The sequence below is a fragment of the Diabrotica undecimpunctata genome, chromosome 7 (genome assembly GCF_040954645.1).
Source record: "Diabrotica undecimpunctata isolate CICGRU chromosome 7, icDiaUnde3, whole genome shotgun sequence".
Classification (NCBI taxonomy): Eukaryota; Metazoa; Arthropoda; class Insecta; order Coleoptera; family Chrysomelidae; genus Diabrotica; species Diabrotica undecimpunctata.
The window spans coordinates 25,022,818-25,043,921 of NC_092809.1; the positions used below are offsets into that span (position 1 = coordinate 25,022,818).

Below are 21,104 nucleotides of genomic sequence, written 5' to 3' on the forward strand. Positions count from 1 at the left end.
CGGCGAAGAGAAGAATGCTGAAAAGAAATACGACAAATACGCTAAGAGACTGAAACAGGAATGAAGACATCTTCCAATGAAACGTACAGGGTATTAACAAGTGTATACCATATAGAATAAAAAATGGAAAATTTATCACAAGTAGAACAAAGGAAACTAGAGTGGTCCAAATAGAAAGAATATATAACCAAACGGTAGAAGAAGTATCGATTCACCCCGCAAAAAGGTGCAGACACAATATCATTTTATATTTAAGATAAAATTAATACATTTTTGTATGTGTGTGTATGTGTGTGTGTGTGTGTGTGTGTGTGTGTGTGTGTGTGTGTGTGTGTGTGTGTGTGTGTGTGTGTGTGTGTGTTTGTATGTGTGCGTGTGTTTGTGTGTGTGTGTGTGTGTGTGTGCTTGTGCGTGTGTGTGCCTCTTAAGTCGAACTAGATTAGAATAAAAAGGATTTGTATTATTCATAAAGGAGGACAAAACTATTATTTTACCACAATAAAAAAAATGTATGTATGCATGTATGTATGTATGTGTAAAAAAATATTCGTGAATGTAAGGACTCGTTTTCTCAGGAAAGATATTTGAAAATAAAAATAAACAAGTGATGATCAACATAACTATATTAAAGAATAAACGATAATAGAAAATTTTATAAAGTGTGGCTAGAAAATAAGTCAAGGAAGCCAAAGTAGCTATTATAACAAAAGCTAAGGAAGAAGTTTATAAAAATATATTCGACAGTAGTTATAAATTACTAGTTTATGAAAAGAATCATGAATAATTAAAAGGCGGTGGAAAAAGTATTTTGCATTCTATTAAACAAAAAATTTTAAAAATGATACAAGAGAAGTATAAGCAGCGGTAGGACAAACAATATCAAGTTGAGTAACAGAAACACCAAAGAACAGGCAGGATTTCGAGCGGGACACGGAACAAACGACCATTTGCAATGCCTTAAAACTCTAGTTGAAAAGGCTATCGAATATAACAGATCTCTTGCTCTTATCTTTGTCGACTTCCACAAAGCATTTGACACAGTCGAAACAGTTGCTATCTTAAAAGCACTATCAGAATGCAGAATAGATCACAGGTATGCAAATATTATTCGAAATATATACGAAAATGCGACAACAACCGTTAACCTCCATTGCATGACTGAGAAGATAAAAATTGGCAGAGGGGTACGGCAGGGAGATACCTTGTCGCCAAAACTATTTATAACAGTTATGGAGTACGCATTTAAAGAAGGGTGTGTGATTCCTAGAGTGGGAATCAAAAGGTATTAGCATCTTCTTCCTTTGCCCTATCCGTTTCGGACGTTGGCTATTAACAAGGCTATTTTGACTTTGTTTACGGCACCTCTGAACAGTTCGGTCGATGTTAGTCCGAACCATTGTCGCAGGTTATGCATCCATGAGTGTCGTCTTCTTCCCGGTCCCCTCCTACTGTCGATTCTTCCTTGGACTATTAACTGTAGCAGCCGGTACTTAGTATGCCTCATGGCATGTCCGAAGTACTCAAGCTTCCGTTTCTTTACGGTGAAGATTATTTCTTTGCTTTTGCCTATTCTCTGCATTACTTCCACGTTAGTGATGTGGTATGTCCAGGATATCCGAAGAATACGGCGATATATCCACAGCTCAAAGGATTCTAGTTTCTTCAGGGTGGCTTCCGTTGTGGTCCATGCCTCTGCTCCATAGAACAAGACCGAGAAGACATAACACTTGACCAGTCTTAATTTTAGTTCCATTGAGATTTTACTTAGCATCGATGGAAAGATATTCAATCATCTCAGATATGCCAATGATATTGTTCTCATAACAGACAACTTAGGAGAAGCCAGAGTTATGCTACAACAACTACAGCAAGTAACCCAGAAAGTCGGTTTAAAAATAAACTATGGAAAAACAAAAATGTTGACCAATCTCGTCCCCAATGAGCTAATAGAAATCGAAAAGTCTCCCATAGAACTTGTGGAAAAATATGTGTATTTGGGTCACGAAATAAGGTTAACGCGAGATAACCAAAGATGCGAGCTACTCAGAAGAATAAGTCTGGGTTGGGCTGCATACGGAAAAATGAGAGACGTATTTAAAACAAATATACCGATCCATTTAAAAAGAAAAGCTTTTAACCAGTGCGTTCTACCAGTCCTCACATACGGAGCAGAAACCTTAACTCTCACAAAAACATCAGCCGAAAAATTGAGAAGGACACAACGAAAGATGGAGAGATCAATGCTTGGAATAAGCTTAAGAAATAGAATAAGAAACGAGGAAGTTCGTAGACGAACCGGAGTGGAAGACATTATCGAACATGTTACAAGGCAAAAATGGAGATGGGCAGGACATGTTGCAAGAATGAAAGACGACAGTTGGACAAAAAAATGGCTTGAGTGGAGACCACGGGCTGACAAGCGAAGCCGAAGAAGATCCCCAACGCGATGGACCGACGACCTCAAAAGAATCGTGACCAATTGGATAGCAGAGGCGCAGAACAGAAGCAGATGGAAAAGACTAGAGGAGTCCTATGTTCAACAATGGACAACTCAGAGCTGATTGATGATGATGATGATGAACAGAAACACGTCAAGTTGATATTCATGTAGTATAATTAGAGCATGGGTGGATGAAATAGAAGCAAGAGAGTGGTGTGTATGCGAATTCGATTAAAACTGAAAGAAAACTATTAACTATGATGTCAGTTCTGAATGTTAAACAGTTAAAAAGAAGAAAGAACAGCGAATGTATGTAACAAAAATGGGAATACTTATACGTATGAGTGAAATATTACATTTCTGTGAGTTAAGTGGGTTAATATTGGTATGGTCTAAGAAAGAGACGTATAGAAAAATGTAATTATGGAAGCTGACTCAGCATATAGATAAAGGCAAAGAGAACGATGATGATGAATAAAAAAATATGAGGATAATATTACTAGGCGTAAATAATAATAAACTAAGTAAATTACCTGTATTGTATTCGTTGACCATTTTTAAGTGGTTTATAGGATCTACAGTCATTTGCTGTATACTAGTGGGAAGAAGTAATTCTCTGGAGTATGTATTCATCAACTCTATTTGTAACATTGTATCAAAAAAGCTACCAAATTTGCCTTTCCACTGCACCTTACCTCTTCTACTATATAAGTCATATTCACTTATTCCTTTAAAATAATTTTTATACGTATATCTTCTTAACTGATATTCTTTATATATTTCTTCTCCTTTTAAAATTACTTGTTTCTCCTGTGGTACTTCTGAAACTTCTTTCTCTATAAATTCTGATGATATATCTTTAGGTACTCGTACATATCCTGAACACACAATGGATCCACTCTCAAATATTTCAAAATATCCTGATTGTTTCAAAACGTTTATAAGAAATGTTACCCCATCTTCAGCTGTAAGTACAGTGGCTCGTTTAAATTTAACATTCTCGTATATAATCGGTAATTCACATTTTGGTTTTAGATGAAACTCAGCAACAATATCCCAGACTAAATCCTATAAAGTTACAATTGAAATTATAATTAATTTTGATCATCAGAATATTAAATGGTAGAAATTTAAACATGTAAAACAGAGAAAATAAGGAAGGATAAGTAATGTTAGAAAGAAATTACTCCTAAATCATATCCTTCCATAATACACAATGAGCCTAGTCACAATAAGTCCTCGCTCCAACCCAGCTTGAATATCTACAAATCGCAAAAAATATTTTACTAAAATGGAAGTTAAACTTAGAGTATCTGCTTATGTGACTCGCTTTATTGTCTTCGATAATTTTTATCCCTGGCAAATATAAGCAAATATAGTCTATATATATACACTGCGTGTCACAAAAAAGAGTCCACCTAGAATTTTGTAAGAATTTTTCAATAACTTTAAGTTTATACAATTTATTCTATTGTAACTAAATTCTCACAATGCAGAAATACTTTTAGCGTCTTTTAGGCACCGACAATCAGTGCCGACAGATCAATTAAGGGTAATAAGTTTGCAGATTTGATATCAGTTTTACGACTTCGAGTAATGCATGTGTTGTTCGTACCTTATTTTTCTTGGAATATGGCTATTCTGTTTTTCAAAAACCTTTCACTAATGTACAATTGTTTGAGAAGAGCAAACTTGTGCAATTTTTAAATTTAAAACTATGGCTGAGAGATTTGTTAGATCTGTTCAAAATGTTACTTTGATTAATAATGGAATGAGTCAAAGAGAAGTGGCCAGACAGCTTGGAGTCAGTCGTTGTATGGCCCAAAAAATTTACCAACGATTCGTAGAGACCTGGATCTCACGAACGACGACCAGGATTAGGCCCGAGAAGAATCACGACGGCCAGAGAAGACCGTTCTTTACAACGCACTTTTTTGCAAAATCGGTTCTTTACGGCTAGATCAATCCACCACCGTTGAGGACCAAAAAAGAAGGAGGTTGAGGGAATTTGGTGTAAGAACTCGCTGTCCAGCAACAGGACCTTTGTTAACAGCAGTACATCGACAACGCCAACTACAGTTTACTAGAGACCACGAGCATTGGACGATAGAAGATTGGAAAAATGTTTTGTTTGATGATGAGTCCAGGATGGTTCTTTATGACTCAGATGGTCGCATCAAAACATACAGAAGACGTGGGGAACGATATGCTGCTTGTGTTCGACGAGTACGTGTTGTTTTTGGAGGAGATTCGGTAATGTTTTGGGCAGGCATTTCATTCGAGGGCCATACTGATCTCGTATTTATTGATAGACGAACGTTGAATACACACCGATCCATTACCGAAATTCTAGACGAGCATGTAATGCCGGTTGCTGGGTTTGTCGACGAAAACTTTATTTGTATGCAAGACAACGCACGGCCACACGTAGCCAGGATGGTAATGCAATATCTGGAAACTGTCGATGTGCCAAAAATGAACTGGCCGGCTCAAAGTCCAGATTTAAATTCGATTGAACATGTTTGGGACCAACTCAAACGAAGGGTAAGAAACAGAATACCTGCTCCAATAAATCCTGAGCAGCTATGGTTGGCGCTCATGGAAGAATGGGAAGCTTTTTCTCGAAACGGCATCCAGAATTTGATCAATTTACTAATGTCATATTGCGACAGCCTCCGCCGTATTCCTCATTTCGATTCCTCATTCCTCCTCTTTTATGGCTGTATCTCTCATTATTCCTCTGATTCCTTCTCTCCATTCCAACGCTGGTCTTTCGCTGCGGTTTAAATTCTATTGTATCTACAGTATTGTAAATCCTTCCTGTTTTTATATTTATTTATTTATTTGGGATGTCATTAAGTCTGGATATTCGACGCGCTCTTCTTAAATGATCTATTTTTACGCCTTCCAGTTTTTTCTTCCGTTTCATTGCTATCTGCCAACATTCAAACTCGTACGTCAAAATTGGTTTTATAACCGACTTTCATTTTTATTTGTAAACTAATTTTAGGGCACCAATAAACCAAAATTTAAATAAAATCTTAAAATAATTTTCGAAACCAAATTCAGAATTTCGCTTTAATCTGTGCCTTCTAAGAATTGCAGGGCAAAACAGACGTTGATAAAGATGTTATGAGAGACATGGGGAATCTAAAAATTGCATTCCACAACATATCTCCTCAACTAAGCAAAATTCTTAGCGAATTGGTTTCTAGTACTCGTACAGAGTATATCGAAATAAAAAGGAAAAGACAGTTAAGATTTGATTTCACGTACAGTTCGCTTGCGCATCCGCTTATACGTATTTCGGCCTAATAGGCCTCATCAGAACTGCTTTCGTAATCGCTCCTTTTTTTCCTTTTCAAAATTTAAATATTTTTGTATCGTAAACATATTTATTAATAGTAAAATGAAGAAGGTTTTACTAGATTAAGGCTAGTTAAAACTTAGTAATCAAAGGATTTTTGTTTTTTATATAAAAATTTGCATCTTAGGCCAGATTTGAACTTAGGACCCAAGAATTTTTGACACTTGACTGAAATAATTAGTAATTTTTGATACGGACTGATCGTACGCTACAACAAGTGATAATATAATATTCAAAGATAAATATGTAGATTGGACCATAATCTGTTCTAAAATAAAACTTACCAAATATCCAGTTGCCGGCATCAATATTCTTCCGTCAATTTGATGACCTTCTAAGTAAGCATATTGCTCGTCTAATAGACTAACTGTTACCGATTTACCAAAATAATCTTTATGTTTATATAATCCCGAAAACCAAGTTACACTATGGTCCCACCTTACGAGAGGTGATAACATTTTTGTTCCACGACTAACAGGAAATGTAACGTCGTTGTATAAGTTCCTTAAATTTGGTTGTCCTCCGGCAAGATAAAATCTAAAAAATATAAAATATAAACTCGATGATACAAAAAAATCACCCCAAATTTGATTATTTTGATTTTAACATACATATAAATTTTCTAGTGAAGTATTTCGTGCGTAAACTACAATCAATGAAACTTCATGTAAAAAAATTTGGAAAGTTAAAAACATTTTCCTAGAAGGTTAAACTCATCAGACTATCTTTATAAATCTACAAGAACAACAATCTACAAAACTACAATCAATGAAACTTCATGTAAAAAAATTTGGAAAGTTAAAAACATTTTCCTAGAAGATTAAACTCATCAGACCATCTTTATAAATCTGGAAAGAATATTTCCAGAATTTATGAAGATCGACTAAAATTTCTTTTAGATGAAGATGACATATTCAACTTGAAAGTAACTTTTACAGAGAAACATCAATTTTTAGATATCCAATGTTGACCAAAGGCATTTCCTCTTCATCAATTTTGTCCTCCTCTTTGTCGTTATTTTGTCCGTAATAGATCTTGTCAATATACATGTTTAATATCCGTAGGTAAGTAGGGAAAAATGCACTGGCTGAAGAGTTTTGTTTTTAGATCCCTCCGCATAGTTTGTGGGAGGCTAAGGCTCGATTTGGGTTTTAGTCCCATGGAGAGGGATCTAAAAACAAAATTCTTCAACCAGTGTATTTTCCATACTTACTATTATTCCAAGTATAACTTTATTCTCAGTTTATACCAGCATTGTAGAACCGGCCCTTAGTTAGACTTCTATTAGCATAGAGAACAATTGAATTTAGATCGGGAAACAGTACTAACGACCACTTACTAGTGATAAAGAACTTGATAGATAAGTCTGCAGAATACAACAAACCATTATCACTGATATTTGTGGACTACGAGAAAGCATTCGATACCATAAGCCATCAGAAAATGTTAGAAGCATTGGCAGAATGCCAAATAGACTATCGCTATACTAACAAAATCAAATATACTCGTATCTACCAAAATGCCACAGCTGGCGTGAGACTAGCTGAACAAGAAACAAATACATTCTGTATACAGCGAGGAATCGTAATAGATAACGAACCAGTCCAGAAATTGAAATCAGGAGAGGAGTTAGGCAGGGATGTATTATGTCTCCATTACTATTTAATGTATATAGTAAAGCCATTTTTGAAGAAGCATTACTATCTCAAAGTGAAGGAATAATAATTAACGGAAGATCTATTAACAACATAAGATATGCAGATGACACCGTGTTTATGGCAAGCTCTGCTGAACAACTCCAATTACTGCTAAACAAAACAAACAGTTTCTGTGAAAAATATGGTCTAAAAATGAATATAAAAAAGACCAAATACATGATAATAACAAAGAAAACAAATATACCAACAAACATACATTTGGGAAATGTACCGATAGAAAGGGTTGATAAATACAAATACCTAGGAACCTGGATTTCAGACAATAATGATCAAACAACCGAAATAAGAGCAAGGATAGAAATAGCAAGAAATGCGTTTGTAAAAATGAAAACAATTCTCTGCAACAAAGACCTTAGATTAGAACTGAGAGTAAGAGCATTGAGATGCTACGTGTTTTCGATACTGCAATATGGAATTAAAAGCTGGACATTAAAGCAAGAATACATAAATAAGTTATAGTCCTTTAAAATGTGGCGTTACAGAAGGATGCTTAGAATAGCATGGACACAGAAAAAAACTAACACGAAAGTTATGCGAGAAATGGGCAAAGAATGCGAAATAATAAACACAATAAAAATAAGAAAGTTACAATATCTGGGACACGTAATGAGGGGACAGCAATATGATCTGCTATGGCTGATAATACAGGGAAAGATAAGAGGAGGGAGGAGTATAGGAAGAAGGAGAGTGTCATGGTTGAAGAATTTAAGGGACTGGTTTAAATGCAGTTCTATAGAACTCTTCAGAGCAACAGTAGATAGAGTAAAGATATTGATGATGATATCCAACCTCCGATCGGGAAACGGCACTTAAAGAAGAAGATACAGCGGGAGTATAACAAGGAGACATTGTCTCTTTAAAGCTATTCACGACGTTTTTAGAACATACCTGTAAGAAGTCACATCTGAACGAGCATGGTATCAACATTAATTGAGAGAAGCTCAGTCATTTGAGATTTGCAGATGACATTGTTATATAGCCGATCGTATAGATGATACAATAATAATGATTGAAAAATTATATCACGCTTCTTTGAAGGTAGGACTAAAGATTAATATGAACAAGACGCAAATAATGACTAATTAGGTGCTAAATCAAAATATTGCTGTTGATGGAAGGGATATTATACAGACTGCATTGTATAAGTATTTAAAATATGAAATTCGGTTGAGCAGAGATAATCAGACATGTGAGCTCCCACATCGCAAAGAATTAGCCTGGGCAGCGGTTGGTGAATTAAACTGTGTATTTAAATCGGAACTACCTGTATGCCTCAAAAGGAAAATCTTTGACCAATGTGTGTTACCTGTACTCACTTATAGAGCGGAAACATTAACACTCACAAAAAAGGTAGTGAATAAGATTTGCGTGACTCAGAGGACTATGGAGCGCCAGATGTTGGGTGTCTTTTTGAGAGACTAAATCCCGAACGAAGAAATATGTCGTAGAACAAAACAAGAGACGTCATCAAAAAAATCGAGTCACTAAAATATAATTGGGCAAACACGTCGCCCGATTATTAGACAACCGATGAACAAAACGTATTGTCGATTGGAGACCAAGACAAGAAGCACTATGAAGTAGAGGACGTCCACCAACTAGATCGACTGAAAAAGAATTTAATTTTTAATTTAATTCGAATTAATTTTTTATTCGATTCGATTAAAATTTTTTATTTTATATGGTGAAACAGAAAGCAGAAAAGCAGAAAAGCAAGACAAAAATAATTTAAGTCATCTAAATAGTGTTTAAATATACTTACTTTCCTATAGCTGAGAGGAAAAACTTTTCGTTATCATCGCTCGATCGATTGGTAATACTAATTTGGGTAGTTTCTTTTCCCATTTCTTTTTTTAAAATTGCTTGCAATAGACCATGCGGAGCTACTTCTATAACAATTGCATTCTCAGGTATGTGATCATATACTTGATCAAACAGCACAGTGTTGCAGAAGTTATTGTAATGGTATTCAGCGCAATTGTATTGTGACCATTCTTCGTGTTCTTTATTTAATGGAACGGAACTTGATATCCACTTTTTACTACGAGGTTTAGGATCAGGTAAAACATTTTTACAAAACTCTAGAAGAAACTTCCCAGCTTCTGCTAAATATTTAGTGTGAAAGGGTATCTCCGCTGATTTGACCAACCTTGTAAAAATTCCTTGTGCTGATAATTGATCTACGAAAGCTTTGGTTGCTTCAAGAGGACCGGATATGGTGACACTATCTGTGGCATTTTGACAAGCAATAAAAACTCCTTGTGGAAGCATCTTGGATACCACTTCTTTAGATAATCCTATAGCTGCCATTTGTCCCGGAATTATTTTACAAGTTGTTGAAGCGTATCCTCTAGAGTACACTAATAAAGCTGCCTGTTCACAAGAAATTTGCCCGTCTGCATAAGCGCAACCTGAAAATGTATAAAAAGAAAACGTATAGTTTCATTACATAATAAGAAAACAATGAATGCAGGCACTGCTTTGACAATATCCATTTCGTTTTTTAAACCCGATCATAGAACCATTTTTCAAATTGTATTTCATGTAATTGATAGTAGAATTATGAAACAAATTTTAAATTTTCTTCTTCGTCCGGACACCGATAAATTATTAAGAATATTCTCCCATTGTTTATTTAAATCGCTTTTTTGAATAATGCATTTATAAAAATACAAAATAAAACAAAAACACTGACTTGGAAAAAAAATGGAAAATAGAAAATAAAATCTTTGCGTAGACAAATTATTAGTTTAAGTAAAAAATATGATTACAAATAATTAGCTAGGAGAGGAGATAGTATAGGTTGACAGAGCAAGTGCTATTGAGATTGTTAATCAAGATATTAAATCATTGATTGCTTGGGCAAGAAATCATGCATTAAATATAAACTCTAAAAAAACTAATCTGGTGGTTTTTGGTCCAAACAGGGTGTGTTTGGAAATGAGTAACATCATTAAAATAGTTGTTAATAATGAAATCATTAAACCTGTAACTAGTGCAAAAAATCTAGGTTTAACTTTAGATAATCACCTCAAATTTACAAAACATATTAACACCTGTGTGAGTAAAGCATTTCTCAGTCTAAGAACAATTTACCATAATCGCCGCTATCTGTCATACAAAGTAAAAAGAATATTGTGCGAAAGTCTGGTACTATCAAAATTTAACTATGGATATGTTGTGTATGGGCCTTGTATTAGTTCAGATGACAGGAGAAGAATTCAGGTGGTTCAAAATTCGTGTCTTCGTCTGATCTGTGGTGTAAGAAGACACCAGCCTGTTTCTCACAAATTAAAACATGTAAAATGGTTGAACATGGAAAAGAGAAGATTTCTACATGCTGCTTGTCTTTTTCACAAAATTATCAAAAACTCTCTACCAGCATATCTTTTTAAAAAAAATATATACGGAACTGACATACATAATGTTAATACAAGATATAAAAATACAATTACAGCTCCGCCACATCGTACAGAACAATTCAAAAATTCATTTACATATCAAATATCAAAAGTATATAATGGATTATCTAAAGAATTAAAATTAAAATCGATTATATCTTTTAAGAGATCTCTTAAATCTAAATTGCTAAGTGAGTAACACATGTGCAACTATTTGATGACCTGTTATGAAGTATGTATAAACTGTGTGATAGTTTTTGAAAAATATTTAAATGTTAAATGTTTCTATTGGTTATGGTTTTTAATTGATTGTTACATAACATGCAAAAAAATATATTATATTTTTTTTTCTCTCTTGCTTAAGATGAAAAGCAGAGGTACTGATTTCTTGAAATCAGCATTAACTGATCTTCGGCATTTTTTCTTTCTTATTGTATACGTGAAAATATACGTACTTACAAACATTCTAATACACATAAATAAAAATATGATATACCTTTCTCGCAAGTTTAGTATCGGAAGAATCACTAGAACAATACACAAATGACACCACGAAGACAGTACCATTTTACGAACGGGTTATAATACTACCGTATTATATCAATCAAATCACCTTGGCACCCATAAAACTATACCAGAACGCTCCCTGGACAGTTTCTTTACCAATAGTAGACTTCTCCTTACTTAATCATGATAAGCATTCACACATTTCTCCTGAGGTTAGTCTTCATGCAAATTTACTCAAATATTTCACAAATTGTTCTTCACTGATGCCTCCAAAAATTGCAACGGAATAGCAGCTGCTACTGTATCAGAAAACGTAATTTCTGTCACTAGATTAACTGACGGCTGTAGTATTTATACCGCAGAGCTCGAAGCAATACTTGACTCACTAAATCATTGTAAAACCACAAATAAAAAACAAATACTACTATTATCAGATTCATTATGTTCTTTACAGGTCATTAAACATGTTTATCCTACACACATCAATATATTCCTAATTAAAGACGCGTTGCAACAGCTCCAATTTTCAGGGAAAACCATATCATTTATGTTCCCATGTCGGAATAACTGGTAATGATCTAGCAGACAAAACAGCGTTTGAAGCAATCAACAATGTGAACATTCCGACTACAACAGGTATACCAATATAAGATACTAAAACTTTATTCAAGAATCATGTAAATAAAATCTGGCAAGAAATATGGGATCAAACAAACACAAATCTTAAAAGCATCAAACCAGACGTATCTTCAAAAAATCTTCCTATACCACCAAAACGAAAAGACCAGGTAATTATCAGCAGACTCCGGCTTGGGCATACACGACTTACACACGGCTACAAAATCTCCGAAGAACCACTACCAATGTGCCAAAGATGCCAAACACCTTTCACGGTCAACCATACAGTGTGACCGTAAAGTATGGAATAAATTCAATATTTCCTAAATTAAAAGCCTTTTTAAAAAAAAATCTAAAACACGTCGATTTTTAAATTTTTTGTTCTACATTTTACAATAAAATTTCATTATGCAAGGTGATACATATTACAGTGATGACGTCATCGGCTCTTTTTTTTTTAAACATAAGACCCTGTATTTTAGGATATTTTTAGATCGATAAAAATGAGCTGATTTCAAAAAAGTATAATACTCGGGTCTAATGGATATAATTTGAAAGATATGTGCTTAGAAAATAAATTATTTATTATCAATTGCAAAACGTAGCCTACTTCTAGTTTTTGGTAAACTGTAATTATTTTTAGTAACGTTCAATAACAATTAAGTAGTACAATAATTGTATTAATTCGTGAATGTTCTGTATTATTGCTTAGAATTAATTTTAAGTAGAAATGAATTTGAGTGTAAAGCAAAGAATTGAACTACTCATGATGATTGGGTATGGAGACAAATCGCGAACTCAGATGGAAGTGTGTAATTTATTTAATGATAAATATCCAGAAATACCCATCACGCAGTCAACAGTAAGTAAGATTGAAAAGAAATTTCGAGAAACTGTACGGTTGAAAATGCACGCAAATCAGGCCGTCCCTCTGTAAATTATGTTACATTAGATGTTCTACTTGCTTTTGAAGAAGATGCGCACACTTCTGTTCGAAAGGTTAGTAGTGATCTCTATATTTGCAAAGTACGTAAAAGTATGTAAAGTAAGTAAAATGCACAGTTGTACAGGAATTAAACGAGGATGATCCAGATAAAAGAATCCAATTTTGCGAAATAATGATGGATAACAGCCACCGAAACCATCTCTTGGTTCAAAATATTATTTTTTCTGATGAGGCTACATTCAAATTAAATGGCGAGGTCAACCGTTAGAATTGTAGATACTGGGCAAAAGAAAACTCCAACTGGATGCGAGAACATCATACACAATACCCGCAAAAGGTAAACGTATGGGCTGGCATTGTAAGAAATAAAATCATTGGACCCTACTATTTCGAAGAAAATTTAAACGGGCCAGCATATCTTCAGTTTTTAAGTGAGTATCTCGTACCTACTTCAGTTAATTTATTCCCCAGTACAATTAATCTTGGAGGTTTTGATAAAAGTTTATGGTTTGAACAGGATGGTGCGCAATATGCTTTAGATGTTCGAAGGTACCTAAACGAAATTTTTCCTAACAGGAGACGTGGACATATTGAATGGCCAGCGAGGTCGCCAGACCTCAATCCTTTGGAATATTTTATGTGGGGTCATTTAAAGAATGTTGTTTATAAAACGAAACTTGCAAATATTGGAGACTTAAAAACAGGAATTTGTAAAAAAATAAACAATATTTCTCAAGAAAGCCTAAACAAGGTTCTACAAGAATTTGTACAACGTATGGGTTACTGTCAAATACAACAAATGCTACAATTTGAACACTTAAGATTAAGTCATGTATTAATTACTGGATTACTTTTAAGTTATTAATTATAATTTATTTATAATTTATTTATATTATAAATCAATAAAAATTAGTTTTCTAAACGCATATATTTCAAATTATATCCGTTAGATCCCCAGTATTATACTTGTTTGGAATCAGCTCATTTTTATCGATCTAAAAATATCCTAAAATACAGGGTGTTAGAATTAAAAAGAGAGTCGATAACGTCATCACTAATGTGTATCACTTTATGTAATGTATGTAATGTGTATAATGAAATTTTATTGTAAAATGTAGAACATTTAATTTAAAAATCGACGTGATTTAGATTTTTTTAAAAAGGCTTTTTATTTAGGAAATATTGAATTTATTCCATACTTTACGGACACACTGTATAATAATAAAATGTCCAGAGTACACCTCAGCCAAGGCGATATTCAAGATACCCAACAGCCTGAAAGAAGCACTGGTTGCAAAATTCAATAAAGTTCTGTCTTTTTTAAATTACTGTAAACTCTATAATAAATTATGATTTAATTTTTGTTACATGTACATACATGTACATTGTACCATATTGTTGTAAGTCATGACTTTTAAAATGTACCTTATTTTCTCTATTTGTATTATAAACCTGCCGCTAATAACCCTAGTGGTTGATGCGGATAAATAAAATAAAAGAAAACATGATAACACGAACTAACAAAGATGAGAAAACGAGTGTAAATACGTTAATTCAAAGAGAGAAAGATTTTACACTGTAGAACAATAGTGGACAATAATAGGAAATATCATTAGACCTAATCAGACAACAAACTGACAACAGTTGGCAATGGATAGAGCTGACTGGCGTAATAGACTTGGGAAAGTCGAGTCTCTTTTATAGGGCTGTAGCACCAATGACGATGAATCAGACAACAACAAGCTGAATGTGAATAGATAAAATAAAGGTTATTATAGAACAAGTTAAAAACAATAAATGAAGCCTATTGGTTATATATAATTATGGTTTTCCGGGTTTGACCCCGCGTTTTTGGTTTTTAAAAAACCTTCTGCCAGGTTACACATTCAGGACATTCTTGCTTATAACCACTTCATATTTATATATATAATTTCGGTTTACAACGTTCTTCGACGTCTTCCGATTTCCAATCTCCATCTTATTCTATCGTTCCATAGATCGTCCTCCAGTTCTCTTTCTCTGATTTCTTTATCGACTCCTTCTCTCCAACTTCTTCTAGGCCTTCTTGGTCTTCGCCTACCTCTTGGTTGCCATTCAAGAATTTGTCTTGGTATTCTATTCTCCGGCATTCTCCTTACGTGTCCGTACCATCTGAGTTGTGTCGTTTTGATGTCATCAACAATATTATGTGTAACCCCCATGATTTCTCGGACTCTCTCGTTTGTTATTCTGTCGCGTCTGGAGATTCCCGCCGAGCGGCGCCAGAAGTCTATTTCTGTTGCTCTAAGCATTTTCTCTGATCTGTCTTTTAGGGGCCACACTTCGCATCCATATGTTGTGATACTTTTTATTATGGTGTTGTATATTCTTCTTTTATTGTCTTTAGAGATGTTTTTTTCCCACAGTACGCTGTTTAATAAGGCTATGCCTTTCCTTCCCTGTGTATTTCGTTCCTTAATGGCTGCATCTAATTTTCCGTCTTGAGTGATCTTTACTCCTAGGTATTTGTAGTTATCACATAGTTTGATCTCTTGATTTTCCTCTACGAGAAGGTTATGTCGATCTCCTCCGATACTCATGTACTCAGTTTTTTCCATATTCACTTCCAAACCCCACTCTGTAAACTCTTCTAATAGTTTTCGCATCATGTAACTAAGGTCTTCAGAGTCCTGTGCGATGATGACCTGGTCATCCGCAAAGCACAGAGTGTACAAAGTTAAGTCTATTAGTGGTATGTCCATATTCGTACATTTTTTCTTCCATTTGTTGAGTGCTCCTTCGAGGTATATTTTGAATAATGTTGGGGATATACAGCATCCTTGTCTTAGTCCTTTAGTCACTTTGAATCCCGGTGTTATCAGATTTCCTGTTTTAATTCTTGTTGTTTGTTGGTAGTACAACTTTTTTACTGCTTCAATCAATTCTATATTTATATTTGTTTTCCCCAGTGCCTCCCATAATTTATCAAGCGGGATACTATCATATGCTTTCCTAAGGTCTACGAACGTCAGATGAACTTCTTGGCCACGAGCAACTTTCTTTTCAATTATCTGAGTAATAGAGAAGACATGGTCTATTGTAGATCGACCTGCACGAAAACCAGCCTGTTCTTCGGCTTCCATATCTTGGTATTCTTCTTCTATTCGATTTTTTATTATTTTCCCATATATTCTGCTAATACTACTAGTAACTGCAATTCCTCTATAGTTTTTAGGTTTCGATTTATCTCCCTTTTTATGGATGGTGCTCATATGCGATTCTTTCCATTCCTCAGGTATTTCATGTTTATTTATGCATTCCTGGAAAAGTTGTCGTAGTCGTTGAATTAGTATTTTGGGTCCATGTTTAATGAGTTCCGGAGCTACATTTCCGGGGCCAGGTGATTTGCCATTCTTTAGATGTCTGCATACGGTTTCGACTTCTCTCTCATTTATTCTGATTGGTGACCCTATCAGCCTGACGCCTTGTAAGCCATAGTTCTCTATCTGTTTGAAGGGCTCTCTTCCACTTCATATTTGCAATCATTATTATCCCATTTTTTTTCTGGATTTGCTTTTTGATTAGACCAACGTTTGTTATTTTATAGTTTCAACAAATTGATATTGTTTATTTGGAACACAAATATCTTTTTACGATAAATATTCATCAAATAATAAATAACAAATACTCACCAACTTCTCCTAGAGAATGACCACACATTCCATCGGGATAAATGTTTAGTGAGTGCAAAACGTCCGTTAAAGCAATTTCTACACAGCCTATAGCACAAAAACAGTTAACAATGTCGTCGAATACTGATGGATGCTCACTTGTTATAATATTTATTAAATCGACCCCATAAGGCGCTAACACTTTAGCACAACGGTCGATGGTGTTTTTAAAAACAGGGATATTCAATAAGTGTTTGCCCATTTTATTCCACTGTGATCCCATACCAGTGTATACAAACCATATTGGACGTTGTTTATTATATCGTTCAACTTCTTTAGTCGGGCGATCTCCCAAGACTATATACCTAGAATAAAATATTATTGAATTATAGTTTAGAATATTTAGTTTCATTTAAATAACAAAAATTTTCTTCATTGCTCTATTTTCTTCATGTAGTTTTTCCTTGTTTTCCGAGACTAAAGTAAAATTAAATGTTTTATAAAATTTATATACATAAATAAAAATTTATTGTTAAAAAATTGCAACTCATAAAGAGCAACTAATTTTTTCTCGTTTTATAAACTAAGAAGGTATTTAAGAAATAATATATCTATCGCACCGAGCTGCAAAACACTATTTCGCACCAATCAAATTATCATTCAGTCGCAGATACACTTTGGATTTCATCTCGGTATAATGATACCTAAATTTTTTTTTGTTAAATTTTAAATCTAGGAGTAAAATTTTAACGTTATAATTTTACTCAATTGTAAAATTTTTGGAAAAGTTCGTCTATCCCATTTTAAAGAAAAAAATTTAGGTGCTTGTTTAGTTTCTTTCTTGATTTGTGGAAATGATCAATAGTGGAACAACTATATAGAGCACTTTACGGCGCCTCCACCCATCTTCCTTAATCACTGAGACTCAAAACCATTTGATGATTATTTACGCATCTTCTCTCATTTATAATATCTCTGTGTAATACTTACATTAATATTTCCTTTAGATATCAATATAATTTTATCTCAGTATCTAATGCTATTTTATTATTTACGTAGCTAATCAGCTATTTATGATACTGGTAATTATGACGTTAAAAGTGGTGTATTTATGAAGTCTGTAGACCCAAAAGCAGAGTTGTATCTCATGAAAACTAGGTTCTTATTTGTCAAATTCCAAATCAAATATATCAACGTTAAAGAACCAAAAAATTAAGTACTTTTCGGTGACAACACATTAAAACTTTTTTAAAGTGTTTTAAAAGTTTTATTTTTGTTTTCTAACAAGTTTGTAGCATCAAAACTAAGTGAATTACTCTAAAATAAAGTTAGTCCCTTTTTTTGTAAAAAAAAATTGTGAAAATCACCCCCTATTACGTTATCTCGAGATAAGCCCATAAACAGCAAAGAGAGATTTATATCAGCTTTAGTTGAATACTATTAAAGACTATCAGGCTCTCTTCGCTGATAATTTAAACTGTGCATTAAATAATTATTATACCTTCGACCAGAAGAAAGATCAGGCTGATTAAGTTTCGTAGATAAGTAGGTGGACGGAGTCCACCTAATATATTTATTATTTGTTTATATAGTGTGTTGACCAAATTTATTTAATAATTTACTGTTGAATCTTTCCTTGGATTTGGTCTCAGAACCTAAATATCTTTCCTTATCTCTTTTTCGTTTCTAAGGTTTCTTAATTTTCTCCTTGAACCCAAAAAGTTAAGATCTATCTTTTTGTTTATTTCTGTATCTTTTCTAATATCTCCTATCCTATATTTACTTATTTCGTCTGTTGGACCCATTCCCGGTTCCAAAAGCTAGTTTCGAACCCACGACTTCACCAACCATCTGGCTGCCGTCCGCAGTGTCTCCATTGGTGACCTTTCTAGCACCATCCAAAAAAGGTTTCCGAGGTTACAAGGTTCTATTAAGATATTAAATTAATGGAGCAACGTTATTAAGGCAGGTGGTATACTACTATGATGGCTAAGTATCTCTAGAACCTCAAGAGAAACTGTAATCAAGCGGAATCTATATCTAAAAACTCAAAAAAGATGACTTTTTTTTACTTAATGGCAAGTGTAACATTTTATTATATTAATTTGTTATTTATTTATTTAGCGTATGGCTCAATACATGGAGTAAATACAATAATAATTGTAAAAAACGTAAGTACATAATTCAAAAATACAAACATAAGATTATATAAAAACGAACATAGACAAAATACAGATAAAATACAAGATAATACAAACAGATAAGGTTATATCTTTAAGTCAAGTTGAGCTATCCATTTAAGGCTTGCGGGCGTAGTTTTGAAAAAGTCTTTTGGGTCCCCTCGATATGCCCTCAATTCACATGTCTCCACTATGTGTTGGATGGTTTGATCTGGAGCTCCACAGTCGCAGCTGGAGGTAGGCTGTTTTCCCCATTTATGTAGGTTGTGTGCGCATACTGCATGTCCCGTTCTAATTCGGTTTAGGCTCTTCCATATGTTACGTGGCTGGTCGAAGCCATCAGGCATTTGGACTGGGTCAATTAGGTTGGATACTTCAGGTGGGGCTTCCTCAGTCCAGAGCGTGCGCCATCTGGAGGTAATATTGAAATCATCTGCTGTTAGCTGTTGGGATGTTCTTATGGGTGGTTTTCTGGATGGGAGTCGGTTTGCTGCTAAACTCGGGATGTCTTCATGGATTGGTAGTTGCCAGTTGCTATTTAATTTCGAATACTTCGTTATCAAGGCCTTTTGTCTTCGTAGAATAGGCGGAGGAATATGGCCAAGGATCGGAAGCCAATATAGTGGAGTAGTCTTGATACAGCTGCTAATCATTCTCATTGCTATATTAAGCTGCGTATCAACTATTTTCACATGACGACTATTTAGCCAGACCGGTGCACAGTACTCTGCCACAGAATAAACCAAACTTAGCACAGATGTTCGTAGTGTGTCCGCAGATGCGCCCCAATTGGTACCACAAAGATTCTGAATAAGGTTATTTCTACTATTTATTTTTTGTGCAGTTATTTGTAGATGTTTTTTAAACGAGAGAGTCCTGTCCAAGGTAACCCCCAGATATTTTGGGTAGGGTTGGTAGTTTAGTGTTACATTTCTCATTTTGACCTCTAATTTTTGGTTTGCCTGTTTGTTATTGAGGTGAAAACAGCTTACCTCAGTTTTATTTAAGTTGGGTATCAGGCGCCATTTTGTGAAATATTCATATAGTTTGTTGAGATCGTTTGTCAGCACGTTTTGAGTAATTTCAAACTGTTTGTGTTGTACTGTTATTGCTAGGTCGTCAGCCTACCCAAACTTTCTTCCATCAGTGTCAGGTAGATCCGATATATATATATATATATATATATATATATATATATATATATATATATATATATATATATATATATATATATATATAAGTTGAAAAGCATCGGAGCAAGGACTGATCCTTGGGATAGTCCATTATTTAATTTTCTCTCTTTGCTTATGTCATTACCGTGGATTACCTGGAAGTATCGATCAGAGAGCATGTTGTTTATTAGTTGCAATATTCTTTGGCATGAGATTAGTTTGGTTAGTTTATAGAAGAGTCCCTCCTTCCATACTGTGTCGTAGGCAGCTGTCAAATCCACAAAGACTACAGCCGTCTTTTATTGCTTTTGGAAGCCTGCTTCTATATGCGTAGTTAGACTTAGGACCTGATCTGCGCAGCTTCGATTAGGTATGAAAGCTGCTTGTTCGAGTAGGATATTTTCAAGAATTTGTGGGCCTATTCGGTTTAGGATAAGTCGTTCCAGCAGTTTATAGCAGCAACTGAGAAGTGCTATAGGACGGTAGCTATAGTATATTAATTTGTGTAATGGTTGTAGAGAATTAAAATAGAGTCAGTTTTAAACTCGTAACCAATGATTTTTTCTATTTTCTCCGTCTTAATATTTTCATTTATTAAGCATTGCCACTATAGCAGACCTGTCTTTTTGTACAGAAGTTAGATGGCGATTTGTGAAAAATCTGTAAGTGATAGGGAAAATGCGATGGCAGATTGAGAATGAACACGGCAAACGAGTTCTAAAACATTTTTGAGGTCTCAGTAATCGATATTTTTTTTAATTTCAGCACTGTTTAATTAATAAAGTCATACAATAAAAAATACAAACCCCCTATAATTGTGTCCATCTAGATTAAGCTTATGAATCTCGTCTACCATTGCTAAAAATTCTGAATCATCTTGGTTCTTTTCAACGCCTTCCAAAAAATGTAAAACTGCTTCTTCTGTCCTTCCTGATACCTGGACTAAACGGTTTTTAGGACGTTTTTGTTTTATGGCGGATTTTTCCCTTTTATTGGAATCTATAATGATGTGTGTATTTGCTCCTCCGAATCCAAAACAATTTACTCCAATACGTCCACCGGTAAATTTAGTATTTTTCGTAACTACCTGAAATATTTATGTTAA

The 21,104-nt window shown here is 34.3% G+C and overlaps 1 protein-coding gene across 1 annotated transcript in view; it reads right to left on the reverse strand.

The window, feature by feature from the left end:
- LOC140445082 (fatty acid synthase-like) overlaps nt 1–21,104 on the reverse strand; it is a 124,665-nt gene that overhangs the window by 68,358 nt on the left and 35,203 nt on the right. Inside the window, exons 7-11 of the mRNA XM_072536888.1 lie at nt 20,806–21,086; nt 16,669–17,012; nt 9,288–9,936; nt 6,092–6,344; nt 2,974–3,508 (exon numbers count right to left, since the gene is read on the reverse strand). Coding sequence (XP_072392989.1) covers nt 2,974–3,508; nt 6,092–6,344; nt 9,288–9,936; nt 16,669–17,012; nt 20,806–21,086 — 2,062 coding nt within the window. The remainder of the gene's footprint in view (nt 1–2,973; nt 3,509–6,091; nt 6,345–9,287; nt 9,937–16,668; nt 17,013–20,805; nt 21,087–21,104) is intronic.